The sequence below is a fragment of the Phyllopteryx taeniolatus genome, chromosome 19 (genome assembly GCF_024500385.1).
Source record: "Phyllopteryx taeniolatus isolate TA_2022b chromosome 19, UOR_Ptae_1.2, whole genome shotgun sequence".
In the NCBI taxonomy this organism is placed as follows: Eukaryota; Metazoa; Chordata; class Actinopteri; order Syngnathiformes; family Syngnathidae; genus Phyllopteryx; species Phyllopteryx taeniolatus.
Window position 1 is genome coordinate 14,636,865 of NC_084520.1, and position 15,890 is coordinate 14,652,754.

At 41.5% G+C, this 15,890-nt stretch overlaps 1 protein-coding gene across 3 annotated transcripts in view; it reads left to right on the forward strand.

The window, feature by feature from the left end:
- Positions 1-15,890, forward strand: part of svild (supervillin d) — a 40,149-nt gene that overhangs the window by 13,361 nt on the left and 10,898 nt on the right. For all 3 annotated transcript variants that reach the window (XR_009785686.1, XM_061756313.1, XM_061756314.1), the window contains 6 exons: positions 1,078-1,112; positions 3,867-3,919; positions 5,530-5,618; positions 8,086-8,158; positions 9,982-10,394; positions 11,184-11,319. Coding sequence is in view for 2 of the 3 variants with exons in the window: in XM_061756313.1 (XP_061612297.1) it covers positions 1,078-1,112; positions 3,867-3,919; positions 5,530-5,618; positions 8,086-8,158; positions 9,982-10,394; positions 11,184-11,319 (799 nt within the window). In the remaining variant the exon portion in view is untranslated. The remainder of the gene's footprint in view (positions 1-1,077; positions 1,113-3,866; positions 3,920-5,529; positions 5,619-8,085; positions 8,159-9,981; positions 10,395-11,183; positions 11,320-15,890) is intronic.

Consider the following 15,890-nt stretch of genomic DNA (forward strand, 5'->3'; position numbering starts at 1 on the left):
AAGGTGTCTAAAGGGGAATTTGCACTACACGCTGGAATGTGTAACTTCGTAAATGGTGAACCCTTTCAGTCAGTGACAAAAGCCTTTATACAATGCAGTATATAAATAAAGGCCTCCTTCATGAACGCCTTACAACTAATAACACCTTACCGCTACAAAAGGAAATATTCTTTTCAATTGTTACTGGAGACATTTCCTTGACAATGCTTTTTTTGTGCATCACTTCACACAAACCTGGCGCTCATTTTGCAGTTTGGCCTCGAGGTTTCTCCCAAAATGACAGGCAAAAGACAGAAGAGAAGCGAGCCCTCCAAAGTCCTGATTATAAGCCTCTCCTGCACTTATTTCATCAACTATTGGCCCACTTCCTCGCGTCACTTTGCGCCCTCTGTGACATAATTTGAAATCGGACAAGAGGGAGACCTTAAATAGAAGTGCTTGATGGATGACTCGCTTACCGTGAGTATAATGAGTGTTTAGCTTTTCTCGCTCGATTTTATTTTTTTTTATGTCGGCATGTGGCCAGTGGCTGCAGCCAACCCGGCGCTAAAATCCTTCGTCATGATATTACGAAAAAGCTTTGTGTGTTTTTTTTTTTTTTTTTTTTTTTTTTTTCTTCCTCTGTCTCCGTACATACATACAACCAAAATGACATTATTTTTAGAAGGTATATCTTCTTCTCTGCCTTTTGTCCACCCGCCAACTCTGGCTTGTCATTCTTCAGCCACCTTTGACCTCGCCCAGCTGCCCACCACCGCCATGATGCTTGCTTGTATTCAAAGCAGTGCGCGTCTGCCCCCTCCTCCTGTTATGTCACTGCCGCTACCCCACAGGCAGCTGCTCTCTCCATTCATATTTAACGCCGGTCACTTAAAGATGAACGCTCGCTTCACTCGGCACAGCAGTCTTTTTTTATTTGTATTTTTTTTTGTAGGATGCCCTGCTTTTTTTTTGGGGGGGGGGGGGGGGGGGGGCAGTTTGTATGCAGTGATTGCACGAGCTGCCTAATATCTTTCATCACTTCAGTATGTTGGAGTGACCTCGTGTGTCTTTTCTCTCTTTTTCTTTCTTTCCTAGGCATCTGGCAGCTGATGATGGAGATGAGTCAAAGGGTAAGACGACCTCTCCACTTTCACCTCACCCAGGTCCTCTGCGGTGGCTGTTTTTAAGCCCGGCTCGTTTGCGTTCTCCCCACTGAACAGCTCGACTTTTGGCCCCGTCAAACGCGCTGTATACGTTCACACAGTTGTTTTCAATTAAAAAGATCGGGCGAGAGGTGTTTTGGCACCGGTTCACTCCAATGTTGGATCGTATTTTGTTATACAGGGAGTTGTCTCGGCCAGCTGGGGTTGTAAACCAAATTGGAAGCTTGAAACAAGAGCGTCGCAAAGTTTACACGAGATGCTGATTGTATTTTTTTTCCCCTATTCACTTGCTCATTTTCATGGGACAGAAATCCATAATGATAAATAAAGTATTGGACGCCCACCGAAAAGGTTTGTAATTGCGTATTGAGTTACTGGCTTGCTCCGTCACGTCAGAAAATAGGCAAAAACTTTTGTTTTTTTTTTGGTTTTAAACTAAAAGCAGATATATGAAAATGTTTTATTTGAATTAAACACAATCAGTCTGCTTTCATGGAGGACGACAGAAATTTATTTGCTAGGAATGGTCATGCTAATCGATTTTGATTTTGTTAGATTGACTTATTAAAGTAACTGAGACAAAGTGGCGTGCGCTACTTGGAGTTCACAACATTCAGAGAGGGATTCTCCCATCCCTTTTTAAAATTATGAGTATTATTTCACAAAAATAACAAAGAATTAATAGAGCGTTGCTTTTCCCCATGGTTAATCGAGAAACTCGTCAAACGACACTTTGTCACTCGCTATAGTATGATAAAAAGTTCCGCTATCCACCAATATCGTGGTAAATTGAAGTAGGTCAAGCAGTAGTAAGTAGATTGATGGCTAAGGAAGGAAACAGTGAAGTCTTCTTTTTGGCTGGGCGTTGCTGTACGAAAGATTAAAGATGACATCAGAAGCGAAAGAGAGAAGCCGGAGTGGAATCACCACTCGGCAATGCTTTGTGTTCAGTCACCGCCACTAAATCACAACCCACTCCTGGACTGCAGGAATGATTGAAAGCATCATTTAAAAGTGTTGGACCTCGGCGTCAAGTGGAATTTGCCTTTTTTTTTTTTTTTTTTTTTTTGGGATTCCTTCCCCCACTTGGGCTCGTTTAGTCGAGGGCTTTCTTTGTAAAGGGGCCACGCCAATGAAATGTCAGAGTGTCGAGCAATAAAAAACAATTCACAGTGAGAGAACAACATTTAGAGCGCTGACCTAAGAAAATTGTTGCTCCCCCCGCCCCCACCACACACACAATCCTGTATTATTCTTATATAGGTGTTTTTGATTAGACATATCACATGAGAAAGTATTTTTCTTCCCTCTGTAACCAAAACTGTAATCTCCTGCTATTTGCAAGCCTTGCCAGGAGTAATTGATGCCCCCACCAATTCGTTTTAATAAGTGCCTATATTAATAGTTTCGACCGTAGATACCGTATACTTACAAACTATGATGCCAAAACCGTTTATCATTTCAAACTCATCTTACGTTACCATTAAAAATAAATGGCTTACAGATGAATTGATTTGGTGAAAAAAAAAAAAGCGCTGAAAGTGTGCATCTACATACACATTGAAGACTATCTGTAACTTCCACTACCAACCCAGTCTAAACTTAGCTCCTCCCCGACATACAAAGCTTGTCTCTCGGTCTCGATGTCTCACTTCAACATACTTGCGTGACACCAATTCTTATTTAGACCTGGTTTTGGTGACATTTTGTGGCACTTAAGGGCATTTCAGAAAGTGCACAAAAAAACTGCGACTAGGTAAATTCGTGACTAGTGAATGGCAACTATGGGAGGGGATTACTGTGGACCACTGGTTTTCAAAGGTTTTACACCAAGTACCACCCAAAAAAAAATGTTTAAGCCACTGTAACACTAAGCACAGTTTGAGCATTTAATTCAATAGTTCTTTCGAGTACCATTCGAGGTACTCGTATCACACTTTGAGAATCACTGCTGTAATCTATATAGACTTCATCAATCTCGAGAATACCCTGCTTTATTCACTTAGTGAGTGCCTTCAAAACAAGATTTGCTAAATGACTCTTGTGCAGTTTTGTAAATGCCTTTGGACGGCTTAGAATTCAAAGCAAGAGTGCGTTCCCGTCTGCTAACGTACAAATCATAGCATTTTTGGCCGTGTTTCAAGAGCTATGCATTACTCCGCCCGTGCGATTTCAAAGCGTCGACGCGTTGTCTTGTCGCGGCGCCGAGAGACTTGTCCTACTTGTGAGAACAAGCAGTGTCAGCGTCTCCTCTGAAGCAGAGGCAGACATTTCAGCGCTTCGTTGACACTGAAATTTAGAGCACAGCAGAGAGCGACCCATCTCCTCTCAAATAGCAGACGCACAAAATACTCGGATTTAAACCTGCTGATTTACGAAAGTAATAAAGCCCCCCAAAAAATGAGTTGAATCAGAGCAACATTTGGAGCGTATGCATGCACACAGCTGCCTTGTGTCATTCAGCCCAGGGACCCATTTAATACCTTGTAAGCATCCCTATTAATTAACCATTGAGGCCGCTTTTGGCAGTAGCATTCTGTATTTACAAAATACTTGGGCTTGCCTGACCATGTTTGGCCTGTGCATCTCCCAAGTGCATTGCTGCGTGGATGCCAAATGTCCATCTTAGACCCCGGAGTCTGTGTACCTCGTCTGAACACGTGTGACTTTAAGAACCTCCCTTTAAAACAATAAATGCCCACTTGTTCTTGTTTGTTTCAGTTGACCAGAAGACTTGGGACAAACTGAGTTATACCGCCAAGATGTCTCTTAAGGTAACATATTCCTGATTGATTAGATTTGTATTTATTTATTTTTATTTTTTTTTGTAGCATGGGATTGTGAACACAATAATATGCATTTTATGTTTTAATTTGAATATGTGTAGAGCACTTTGTTTCAGCTGCGTTTTTTATTTTGACTTTTTGACAGATGGGTTGTAACAAATTCACATCTGTATGTCAGTTTTTTTGTTGTTGTCATTTTGAGCCAAAGAGCATATTTTACTCAAGAGACCCTTAATTAAAACCCAGTATCTCAGAAAGCCTGAAAGTTCGCTCACAATAAACGAACTTCAGAACATGGCATTAAAACAATGAAAATGAGTGAATAATTTTGATGAACTGATTTTCAACAGTTGCTGATGAATTATTCACAACTGCCAAGGTGATTTCCTGAGGGTCTTTTTCCACTGCAACCTGAGATTGCTCCATTTAGAAACAAATCACGCAATTCCAAATGACACCAAGCTGTCCTGCACCTGGTTGCACACTTGGCCAAAGTCATGACTGTACGCGGTCTGTGGAGGTCAGGGCGCTGAGATGGGGGAAATGAATTTCTGGAGCACCGGTACATTTGGGGACAAAACCCTGCACCAGAAAAGTGCTTATAAAAAAAACAAAAACGTTCGTTTTGGAGATTTGGGGTTTTCCCAGGCTGCTTAGGTTTCAAAAGTGATGTTGTATGTAAATAGCTGTTCTAGCTTGCCCTTCACCGACCAGGAGCGGTGCCAAGCTTAGCCAAGTGAAGCCAGATGGCAGTTTAAAAGAAAACTGAAGGCTGTCGTAATACTCTCCTATCCTTTATTGCGACCGATATCTCTGCTATTCCCATCTTTCACCTGGAAGTCATCAGATGCAAAAGAAAAAACGCTTCTTCTTCTTGTCACTCGTCTACTGCAAAGTCCCTGTTGAAAGCTGGTGAGTCAGTGTCTCCGACAGCTGAAACAGCCTGTGACAAATGTATGTCTGCTTTTCAGAATAGATGGAGATCATAAAATGTGTACATGGTGACCGATGAAGCTCATTTGGAATTTGGATTCCCTAATCAGTTCGTTCGGAAGAGCCCCTTCGCACTACGTACTTTGTTTTATGCCACTAACATCTGGAGATCCACACCTCTGCGCCACATCAACCCAGGGCCTCAGTAGACTGTTTACAAGGTCTAATTCCTCTCTGACGCTCACGCTTCACGTCCAAGCGTCCGGTGGGAGCAATATCCAACCGTGTAAATGGAAATAAAAATACAAATAAAAAAGCGTACTATATTTACTTCAGTGTGGAAAATACTGCACTTGTATGGCTTATCTCTCCTTGTACTAGTTTTACAATATGTACTGAGGGAGGTGCTTTTTGACTTGGTCATAAATCACAATGTCTTTCCGACCACACGCTTTGAACTCTGATCAACTGGACGACCCGCTAACCTGGCTCAAGTGAAGAGGCGTGGCCTCGCTCATTCAGGTCCTTGATCAAGATTTTTTTATTTATTTTTTATTTTTTTTGGGGTTCTATTTTCACAGCTGGTGTCGAACAATCGCACTTATTCACACACCGAACATTGCACTGACTGTGGGGTTTTTCTCCTCCTTTGTCTCGTCCTGAAGGATCAGGAGGATGGCAGCGGTGATCTTGGCGCCAACAGCAGAGTAAAATGTCAGCCGGTCAACAGTGATAACGAGGAAACTCCTAGCCGGTAAGTTCAATAAGTCTGTTTAGCTTCTGGAAGAGTTCAAAAGGGTGCTTAATTCCTAAAAATGGGACATATTTTGTTGTTTGGCTTGAAATGTTACTATCTGACAACTGACTTGATTAGTGTGCTTAATGAGAAATACAAAATATAGACATAAACCTGTACATAAAACATACAGTATTTGTTTTCTTTGTTCTTGGCATAATACCGATGTACTCCCAAAACCAGGGATATGCAGTCAAGGGAGGCAGACTAGTCTATTTTCATCATACTAAATATTAAGCATATTAAGTTTTGCTGATCCCATAAAAACGCAGCTAAAAGCACGAGGTGAGGCAGACACTACTCTGCCTCATAAACGAGGACTTACCATTAAACAAACACAGGCCTAACAATTATCCGGGGCCCCAAACATCTCATAAAAACTTAACAAAGTCTGCTTAGACTTAAAGCAGTTATTGTTTTAGTCTTACTTCACATGCCTAAAAACACATGCAAATGCTTAATCAGTCATGATTGTATTGACTCCTCCCAGCTCCCTTCTGATCAATGAACTAGCCCATCTTTTTACTGCGCATGTGCAGATTCTAACCTTGAAGATTTCTCAAAAGTGGACAACCAATCGAAACTGAATCTAATTTAATAAAGAGAAACCAAGATGGAGATTAGAGATTTACAATTGTTTTTAATGCCAGGCCACTAATTTATTGGCAAATACTCATAATGTTTAACTCATAATTTTGTAAATCGGACTCTCGTGTCAGTGCTTCACCAGCTATAAACCTCACCGCACGTCACTGCTATACCTACCGATATCTATTTTAGTGTGGTAGAGTATATTTGTGTAAAAATGTAATTTAACACATTTATCATCTGTTGGGAAGGCTTGATTTATTTGTCAAGTACTAAAAAAAAGCTTGAATTCAGTAGTATTTTTCATTGGGGGGAAAAATTTGAAAATATGCTTGCTTTTTTTTTTTGTCTGCCAAGATATTTCTTCTTAACTAGCAGTTTTTGTGTAAGAGAATTTCACGTCACCCATTTGCTGGGTGTAGGTAGTCTAGATATACGAGTTTCTTGTTTTAAGAAGTATTCCAATCAAATGTTCCTGTCCTATTGGCAAGTTTTGTTTAAATTAAGTCATATATTCTACATTCCTCTACTTTTTTAAAGCTTTGTTTTTGCACTGTAGACTGTGTTGTACAATCAGAATAAAACAGCTCACTCTGAAACTAAATGCCACATAAACCCAGCAGGGTAAACAGATAACGGAGGTCATTCCAGGGCATCAAACGTTCCGTCTCGAGCGAATCACCAGAGCCCCTGGACGTGTGCCAAGCTCAGGGGCCCACAAATTATGTTTCTTATCAAGCTTTGTTTTCAGTTCATAGTTGCGGTCAATAAAGCTGGAAAATGGGGTTTGCTGTAGGCCTACCCGAAAGGGAAAAAAATAGAGGGGTAAAATGAAAAACTGAATTGGTTCAGGCTGATATACGGGGGCCCCTCCCTTCCACCTGTATTCATGAAAATCATATTTGCATATTGTTGCCAAAGGGAACGATATCTTTTACGGAAGTAACCAGACCAACCTGGAGCGCTTCTTCTTCTTCTCACTTGATCTTTACACACTCGCCATGGTGATCCCAATCAGAATGGCAGGCATAGCTTTTAGTGCTGTAACCTTTACCGTGTGTATGTGTGTCTGTCCAGTTTTGGTTCGGTTTGAACTAAAACATTTTTCTGTTAGTCACCACGGCGTAATCCTCAAACACAATTCAATAATGATTTCTCCTATGGAAAAGAATCTAATTGTTGCCATTATCAAACCTTTTATTATCTATACAGGGTATCTTTTAAGAAATGTGTTTTACATCATACAAGTAATAAGACAAGTTAACCGCAGTATAATAAAACTAAAATAAATAACTCATCTCAGTCCATGCATCTTTTTTTCTTAGTGATTAGGTCAGGGCCTCTTTAGGAATTTTGGGCAGTTTGACTACGGTTCAACTGTAGTAGTTTATTGTATTGTCCCACTGAATGACCTTCAATAATTCGTAATACAATTTCCTTATGTTTTCACGATATATTTCTTTTTCTAACAAGAAATGCCAGAGTTCCCAAATACTCCAATGAGATGTTTATGGTCTGGGCCACATGCCAGGATTTGCTCTGATGTTCTCGTCCTCATTAAGACTCTTTACAGTCGTACTGGTCTTGCGCTGACATTGACGAGTGCCCATTACTGTTCATGCAGTGCACTGAGCGATTCATTAGGGAAGATGGAGAATTTCTGTAAGCCTGGAGGAACCCTTAATAACAGATAACAGATGCTGTGATAGCAAAAGGGGGCTTAAGTCCCAAGTCCCCACCCTCCCACCTTTGCAGAGTTTTCCCATGGTGTCATCATGTTTAGGCAGCATTGTTTCCATTAAAATTGAGCTTGTCTATATTTTACTTCTCTCAACAGCAAAGAAATGGAAGAGAGAGACACAATAGAAGAAACATTGAGGCAGCAATGTGACGCACGAGAGGAAATAAGGGTAAAATCTCCAGCATTTTCTCTTCACCGTACAGAAAGAGCTCGTTTACGCACGAGGCCCCTTAAGTGTCACATGGTTTTCATTGAGAAGAGCTCTGCACATTCCGTTTTTAATTGGCTGACTTGATTTGATGTATACAGCGTAATTTATTGCGCAGATATGTAATTTGGAGGAGGCGTGCATTCTTCCAATGGCGCAGCGTCGCTTACTTCATCATATAGCGAACATTACTCTCGCGTTTCAAACATGGACTTTGCTCGCACACTATGCGACGCACGTGCGCTCATGTTTTTCATACAGCAAGACCACCCGCTCAGCTTTGTACTTTCACACTCGGCCTTGGCTCGGTGTCGGTCATCCTTCAACTCTTAATTCTCATGTGACCTTTGAACTCCAGTAGGGTGCCTGCTGCGGTTCCATTTGCTGTCATGGCATATAATCTATAGCATATTGGGAAAATTTTTTTAAAGCTTGTGGGGTTTTTTTTGGGGGGGGGGGGGGGGGGGGTTACACGAACTATACTATGCATCTGAATGCTTTAAACTGCACACGCAGAATTAATGGCGCGTTTGTCTGCAACAGGCTTCTGTTGACTTGGCAGAGCATGTGTTTGTGGTTAGTGTGTCCAAAAAGGCGCGTGGAGATCTTGCAGATGGACTGACAAATAACAACTAGAGTGAACCTTCCAGACAAACACACGATAGGCTAATATCTGCAATATAGAGACCAAATAAAACAGTTTTATTGATTTCTTTATATGTTTGTTTTACCCCTCCAACACACTATAAACATTTTTAAACTTATTAACCTGTTCTCACTTTCTTGCTGTCAAGAAATTGGGGACTATTCTATAACATCACTTTGGGGAAAATGAAAAGAAGACTCGCTCACATAGTTCTTCAAATAAGAGGCAAAGCGTGCTTGCTTCAAGCTTTTGGTCAGTCGTTGTTGAGATTTCATGTAAAACAAAAAACACATAAAACAAAAAGACAGATAATTAAACATTGTCCCTTATATTTAAACACTAAAATATTCAACCAAATTATACAGGTACAAAGTTCATTTATTTCAGTAGTTCAATTCAAAAAGTGAAACATCTTTTATACTACATCCTATTCATTAAAACATAGCAACATACCTTTCAGAAGGCCAGTTCAAGATTAATTTAATTTTGGTTGTTTATGTAATATTAAATTTTCTTGAATCTGGGGTTTGAATAGTTGGAACAAATCATCAGAATTATTTTTTAAAAATAATTAAATATTTGATGGTGTAGTGAATCTATGAATTTTGCTTTTTGAATTAAAGTACTAAAGTGAATTGAGTTTTCCATGATATTCTAATTCATTGAGATGTACCTGTATAACAAAAAAAAGTCCACTAGCTTAATGCTAACATATAATGCGAAATGCCAAAGGCGGGCTAACGTAAATGAGCATAGACGTTACGGTCATCATAAACCTTAACACACACAGAGCAGCAACACATGCAAACACAGCATACAACATTGCTCACAGCCTTGAGACAGAGACAAATTTGAATTGAATTTGGACTTGCCTGACTACTTTTATAAAAAAAATAAAAATAAAAAAAATCGCTTAATGTGCAATATAGCGGGGGTTGACTGTATTCTCACGTTACTGTTAAGCTGCAGGCATTTGCTCAAATATTCCCCCTTTTTGTGTCAAAACAACCTCCCTCCCCCTTCCACCCCATCCCGGCACCTCGCTGATGTAACCCGCTAACCCAGAAACCCATTGTTCCCTCTTTCGTTTTCTATTCTTTGAACCGGCCGGTTGTAAAAACGGTCTTCTTTTGCGCAGACTCCTTCGCTGCAGCGCCAAGACTCTGGGCCAAGAGGCATCAAGGGAATCCTGAAAAAGAGCCGCTCCACCAGCGTGGAGTCGGACCAAAGCGATGGCTCGACGCACGAGTGCACGCCGCTCCGACAAAGCAGCGTCACGCTCAGTCACCCCGAGAGCGAAGACGCCGAGGACCTAGAGGAAGATGTCGACGAGGAAAACGACGGAGACGACGAGTCGTTTCTGGACGACTTCACAGACGGAGGCGAGTTCGGCGTCCAGAGGAGGCGGAGCCAGCGCAGCAGCGGTAGCAGCTTTGAGGAGATGCGCAGCGCCTCGCCGGACGAGAGCCTGGACATGACCTCCTCTGTGTCCGAGGACACCGAGGAGATGGACAGCTTGGACGGAAGCCAGGGTTCCTCCATCAAACAGAGGTCTTGGAATTTTACAGTTTAACAACAATTACGCTTCACACTAGCCGGAATGGGATTTTCTAGACAGAACACTCAATATTGAAACCTAGTGAGTCACTCACCCAGTAGGATCAATACAATAACACATTATGGCAGTGGTTCTCAATCTAGGGTCCCTTGAGGGTCTGGAAAATATTTGTGTGAGTGTGTATATACTGTACAGTTCATCCCCGCATATTGGCCGTTCGGTAGCTACGGATTATTTTCTAACAGCGCTGGCTTCATGCAGCACTCGGTGCATCTCAGCTGCAGCCGCACATGCTTTGTAGCGGCCGGCGCTTTTATCGGCCAAAGCTTGTGTTCAAAATTGCCAAACGCTTTCGCGCTCGTCCGCAGCTCGCAAAGTTAAAAGAGGCGCGGAGTGAGCCGATGATCCATTTCTACTTGCACGGCCGACAGTCGGGGCAAGTCGAAAGATACTACAAACTAAAGTCCGCAGGAGGGAAGAGTATGGCCAAACGGCTCGTTGAATGGCATCGTTGTCGGTTGGTTATATTTGACGAAGTAATTAATCAATTGTGTTGTTAATGGATGAGCGGAATTGAGCACTAAGCAAACAACTACGCAGCGGCCTTGAGTCTTACATTTAATTAGGAGACTCTTCTAAATAACAATGTAAATGTATTGTTTATTTGTATTATATTGCTATGGTAACGGTACGTCATTGTTATAAATGAATTGATAATGATAAATTGCATCGCAATCGTAAATGAAACACTTCATTGTGTACTTTTTGTGTTCTATTTTTAGACTTTCAGAGTTCAGCAGTAGTGACAGCGAGAAGAGAGAATGGACGAAGAAGCCCAAACCGTCGGAAGTAATTCCGACATCGTTGGCCAATCGCTTCAACCAGCTCCACGATGCCGAGAACGCCTGGAAGAAAAAGGTGAGGTTTTGATTTTATTCTTGGGGCACGTATTACATGTGCTGCAAGGTTGGGTTTCTTTATCAGGTAAACCGATTTGAAAATGGAGGGGGGGGGGGGGCTAAAGTATGTGTCAAAGGGCTTTGCTGTGTCAGCTTTTTGGGGCTTTGTCAAGGAGTGGATTCGCTTACCTTTGTGTGGAAAAGTAATGACACATTGTTTCCCTCTCTGAATCGGCTTTGTTCTTGAGCTGCTTCCAGGAGGGTGAGCGATTCATTGGGCTTTTGCGGGGGTGTAGCACATTTGGGAGTAGTGATGGTCTTAGCTAGCCTCACATTGTACAAATAAAAACCCTACACCGTGACCAAACACCTGCGAGCGTTTGAAAGTCACGCTTGCTTGTCCCCTCCACCTCAACGTCGAAGAATTCCATCTGAAAACAAAGCTTCTTTGGAATATAGACTTGTCAGTTTGCTTGAACAGCAAACTTCTTGTGTGCACGTTTCTACGGGACACGCTCTTCTTCACAATCGTGCTGGTTTCCATGCACACAAGTCCTCAGTGGTCAAATAAAAAAAATATATAACACTACATAGTCATTATGTCATGCTTTGTCCAAACATAGCTTTCTGCCGTGGTGGTGGAAAAAGACTCTACTGTACACTTAATTTGCACGCAAACATGCAAACATTCACTTTATAAGAAGTGGATTTTAAAGGTCCAGCAGCAGAGGGATTATGTCATTTTTATTTTATTATTCCAGCGGTGCCTTGATTTAATTCATTCTGTGACCATGCTCGTAACTTCAATCACTCATATTGCAAGCCAACTTTTTTTGCATTGAAATGAATGGAAATGCCATTAATCTGTTCCAACTCAAAAACTTCTGTGTTACATGATTGAAGAATCTAAAAAATAGCACAGCGTTAACGGTCTTCCTCCCTGAATATATGTTCGAAACCGTTCAAATACACCTGACAGCTCTAAGAAGCATCTCCTGTTTTTCCTTAGTTGCGGTCAAACTGTATATACACACACGTCAACGAGCAGTTATCAACTGCCCCCGACCACAGACATCTTGCTTTGTCTCACTGCAAAGTGAAAATACAATACAGAGAAAGAGAAAGACGAACAAGGTCACTTAAACAAAAGATTACATGTGGTTCTAATTGACAATAGCGAATATAACTTCGACATCATGCAGAAAAGAGAACATAAATGACCTAAACTATGGCGTATGTACATTTTGATTTGTGACATATAATCATTGATGCATTTTAGTTTCCCTTTTGAAAAAGTACAAACCGCAATGTTTTTCCTGCCTCGTCTGCGGGTCATTTTGTTGACCGGGAGTGGACGTTTTGTTGCTCTTTGGTTGATATGTGGGCAAGCGGGGAAATGTAACATGCGTGCTACACATCATGGTCATCCCCAACCAGCTCCAGATGTTTCCTGTCACCGCTGCCGCCGTTGTGCCGTAAAACGATGAAGAATTTTCATTAGAACTCTGGATTTATCATAATAAATCTTACACAATGCCCACAAGTTCATCATTCATTACTTTGTGTTTAACTAATCAACGTGAGAGTTTGGCGTAGCATGAAGAGGTCAATTCTTCCGGCTTTCTTTAAAGTCGGGACAGAAATTAATTTCGAAGCGAATATCAAACACGTGCAGTACACTAATCTCTTGGTTTTGGAGTGCAGCTGTGACTCTGTGAGCGGCCTGTCGAAACACTGTGTGCGGTGTGCATCCTCACCGCCGCTCACAGATAGCAGTGCCGTATAAGACCAATGCCCTGGCTGGATACTGTGGCGGATATTATAATGGAATAAAGATGCCTTGATTATCTGTCGGTACATAACGGTACAACACTGTGCCTGTAGAAATTTAACACAACCTTGTTCAAAAAAAAAACAACACCCCCCCCCCCCCCCCCCTTTTTTTTTTTTTTTTCTCTCTCCTTGATGTGAACGTGGACAGTTAGAAATCATTCTTTGTATAACCACACATCCGTTTTCTCTTGACTTCCTCTGGTCCTTGGTCATGCACTTGTTTCATTCTGTTTTCCTCTGTTAATTCCTACTTTTCCTCTTCCCACCTTTCCTCCCTCTTTACCCCTCACATTTGTAGTTCCCTACCTCCAGTAGACTTCTAGCCCTTTTGCCTGACTTTGACTCCTGCCTGTCAACCTTTCCCAGTGTCTTGAGGTGAGTGTACAGCAACACGTGTTTTTGTGCACGAAAAGTGGTGGAGTGCAATCAAAATGTCTCGCTTCTCTTGAGACCGCTTATTATTAAGCATTATTAATGAGCTGTCAATTGCACACACGCTTTAATTTTGCCAAGCAGAAGGTTCAGGCTTCACAGTGCTATTAGGAAGGACGGAGAAAGGCGGCTTCCTGTGGGAGTCCGAGGCCTTTTCATATTCTCCCCACCTCTCTGGGGTCCAGTTAGGATTATTTAGTATTTCCTCCGCTTTGATTGGCTCCAGAGATGTGCTTTGCCACTCTGTAAGTGTGTGAGAACCATTATTACCATGCGGCTGTAATGTGCTGAGTAGCCTCAAGCGACTTTCTATTGTTTTTTAAGCATTAAATGCGAAGGTGAAAAAAATAAAAACTAGCTGAATAAAAGCACATTTTGTTGAATTATGAAAACTAAAAAAATAAATAAATAAATGATAAACCCCAGGATTTATAAAATGTGCTTGCAAGTAGAAAAATGACTCACTTTGATGTGAAGGTCAAGTGTGTGGTAACTGTGTGTGTGTGTGTGTGTGTGTGTCATTCTGACCAAGTGTAATTCTTTGAACCGCAATGCAACATGTTTGGCGCAGGTTCAGAAAATCTGTTTCCACTTTTACCTTTTTGCTGGCAATTGTGTTTGAGACAAAGCAGCGTTTTTTTTTTTTTTTTTTTTTTTTTTTTTTGTATAAATTCAAAACACACTGGGACATTTTTCCCTGCGTTCCTAAAGCTGGTTTATTTTCTGACCTGTGCGTCAACCATTGGGCTTAACCCAAACTTCTCTAGTGCCAGGTTCTTGGAAAATTGGTGGGAACAGGAGGCTTACTCACAGCAACAGTAAATATATTTTGTGACTCCCTGACTGCTGGCAAGATTAAACTTTTGACCTTCCAGCTGCAAAGAGTATCTCCCATTCACAGAGTGAAAAATGCATATGTACTGTACTTAATAGTTAAATACAACTGAATTGCATTTAACAAATTTACTACAGTGGATTTAAAAAAAAAAAAAAAAAAAAGTTTGAAGATTTAATTCAAAATGAGGGAAAAAAAACACACCAAATTCAACAAACAAGAAGAGTCCAGTTGCATCGATTCAACCTTTGCGAATTGACATGACTTGAATGACTCAGAATCTATGCTGACAGAAAGAAAAAAAAAAAAAAATTTTTAGCAAGCTCGTTGGTATTTTGTATCGATATTGTGACAGTAAGATTAAAATGACATTGACAATTATGCTATGCTAAATACAACTGAACTGTATTAGGCAGAGCGGCACAGTGGACGACTGGTTAGAGCATCTGCCTCACAGTTCTGAGGACCGGGGTTCAATCCCCGGCCTCGCCTGTGTGGAGTTTGCATGTTCTCCCCGTGCCTGCGTGGGTTTTCTCCGGGCACTCCGGTTTCCTCCCACATCCCCAAAACATGCGTGGTAGGTTAATTGAAGACTCCAAATTGCCCGTAGGTGTGAATGTGAGTGCGAATGATTGTTTGTTTGTATGTGCCCTGCGATTGGCTGGCAACCAGTTCAGGGTGTACCCCGCCTCCTGGGATAGGCTCCAGCAGTCCCGCGACCCCTGTGAGGATAAGCGGCTCAGAAAATGGATGGATGGATGTATTCGGCAGTGATTCTTTTGCGTACCACATGAGGGAGCCCACCTACAGCTGGTGGTTTAATTACCACACTTTAAGAATCACTGTTCCACATTTTTTTTGTTTTCTGTCGCCCTCACATATGTTTTAATTTCGGTAGTAAAGCAAGCGAATGCAAGTCACATTCAAACATTTGTTTTGTTTGTATTGAGCACGTGTGCGCACACACGCAGATGCAGCTGACAACCTTTTTTCATAAGTAACACAGACGTGCTTATATTGTAATATCCATTTAATGTCAGATTGACAAGTTAAACAAATTTTTTAGGGGGGAATGTGCCCTAATCTGATGCCACATTGACATCGGCTTGGCTGCCATTTACTGCTGGAGCTACACCATTTTTTATTTTTTTTTTCCCCACCCCCCCCCTTTAAAGATCTGCAGACATCTGTAGATGTTTAACTTGGCTTGTCTGGCCTTAACGCTAAGGATCGTTTACAAGTCGGACGCCAACAAACGTCTTTCACGACTGTCAGTCACTTGCATACATCAACACACGTGTGCCCGCGTACTGCAGTGTACTATAAGTAAGTTAAGTTTCTACTAAATCCAGTTATAGTAACTAACATGTTCAGATTTGGCACATGTGCAACTTTTGCAAGTACAGTATGTGGGAGCTGATAGCAAAAAAGGTCATCCCTGGTTGTTGCAATTACTTTTTAGTAGGAACTGATGAAGAGGTGATAGCCCG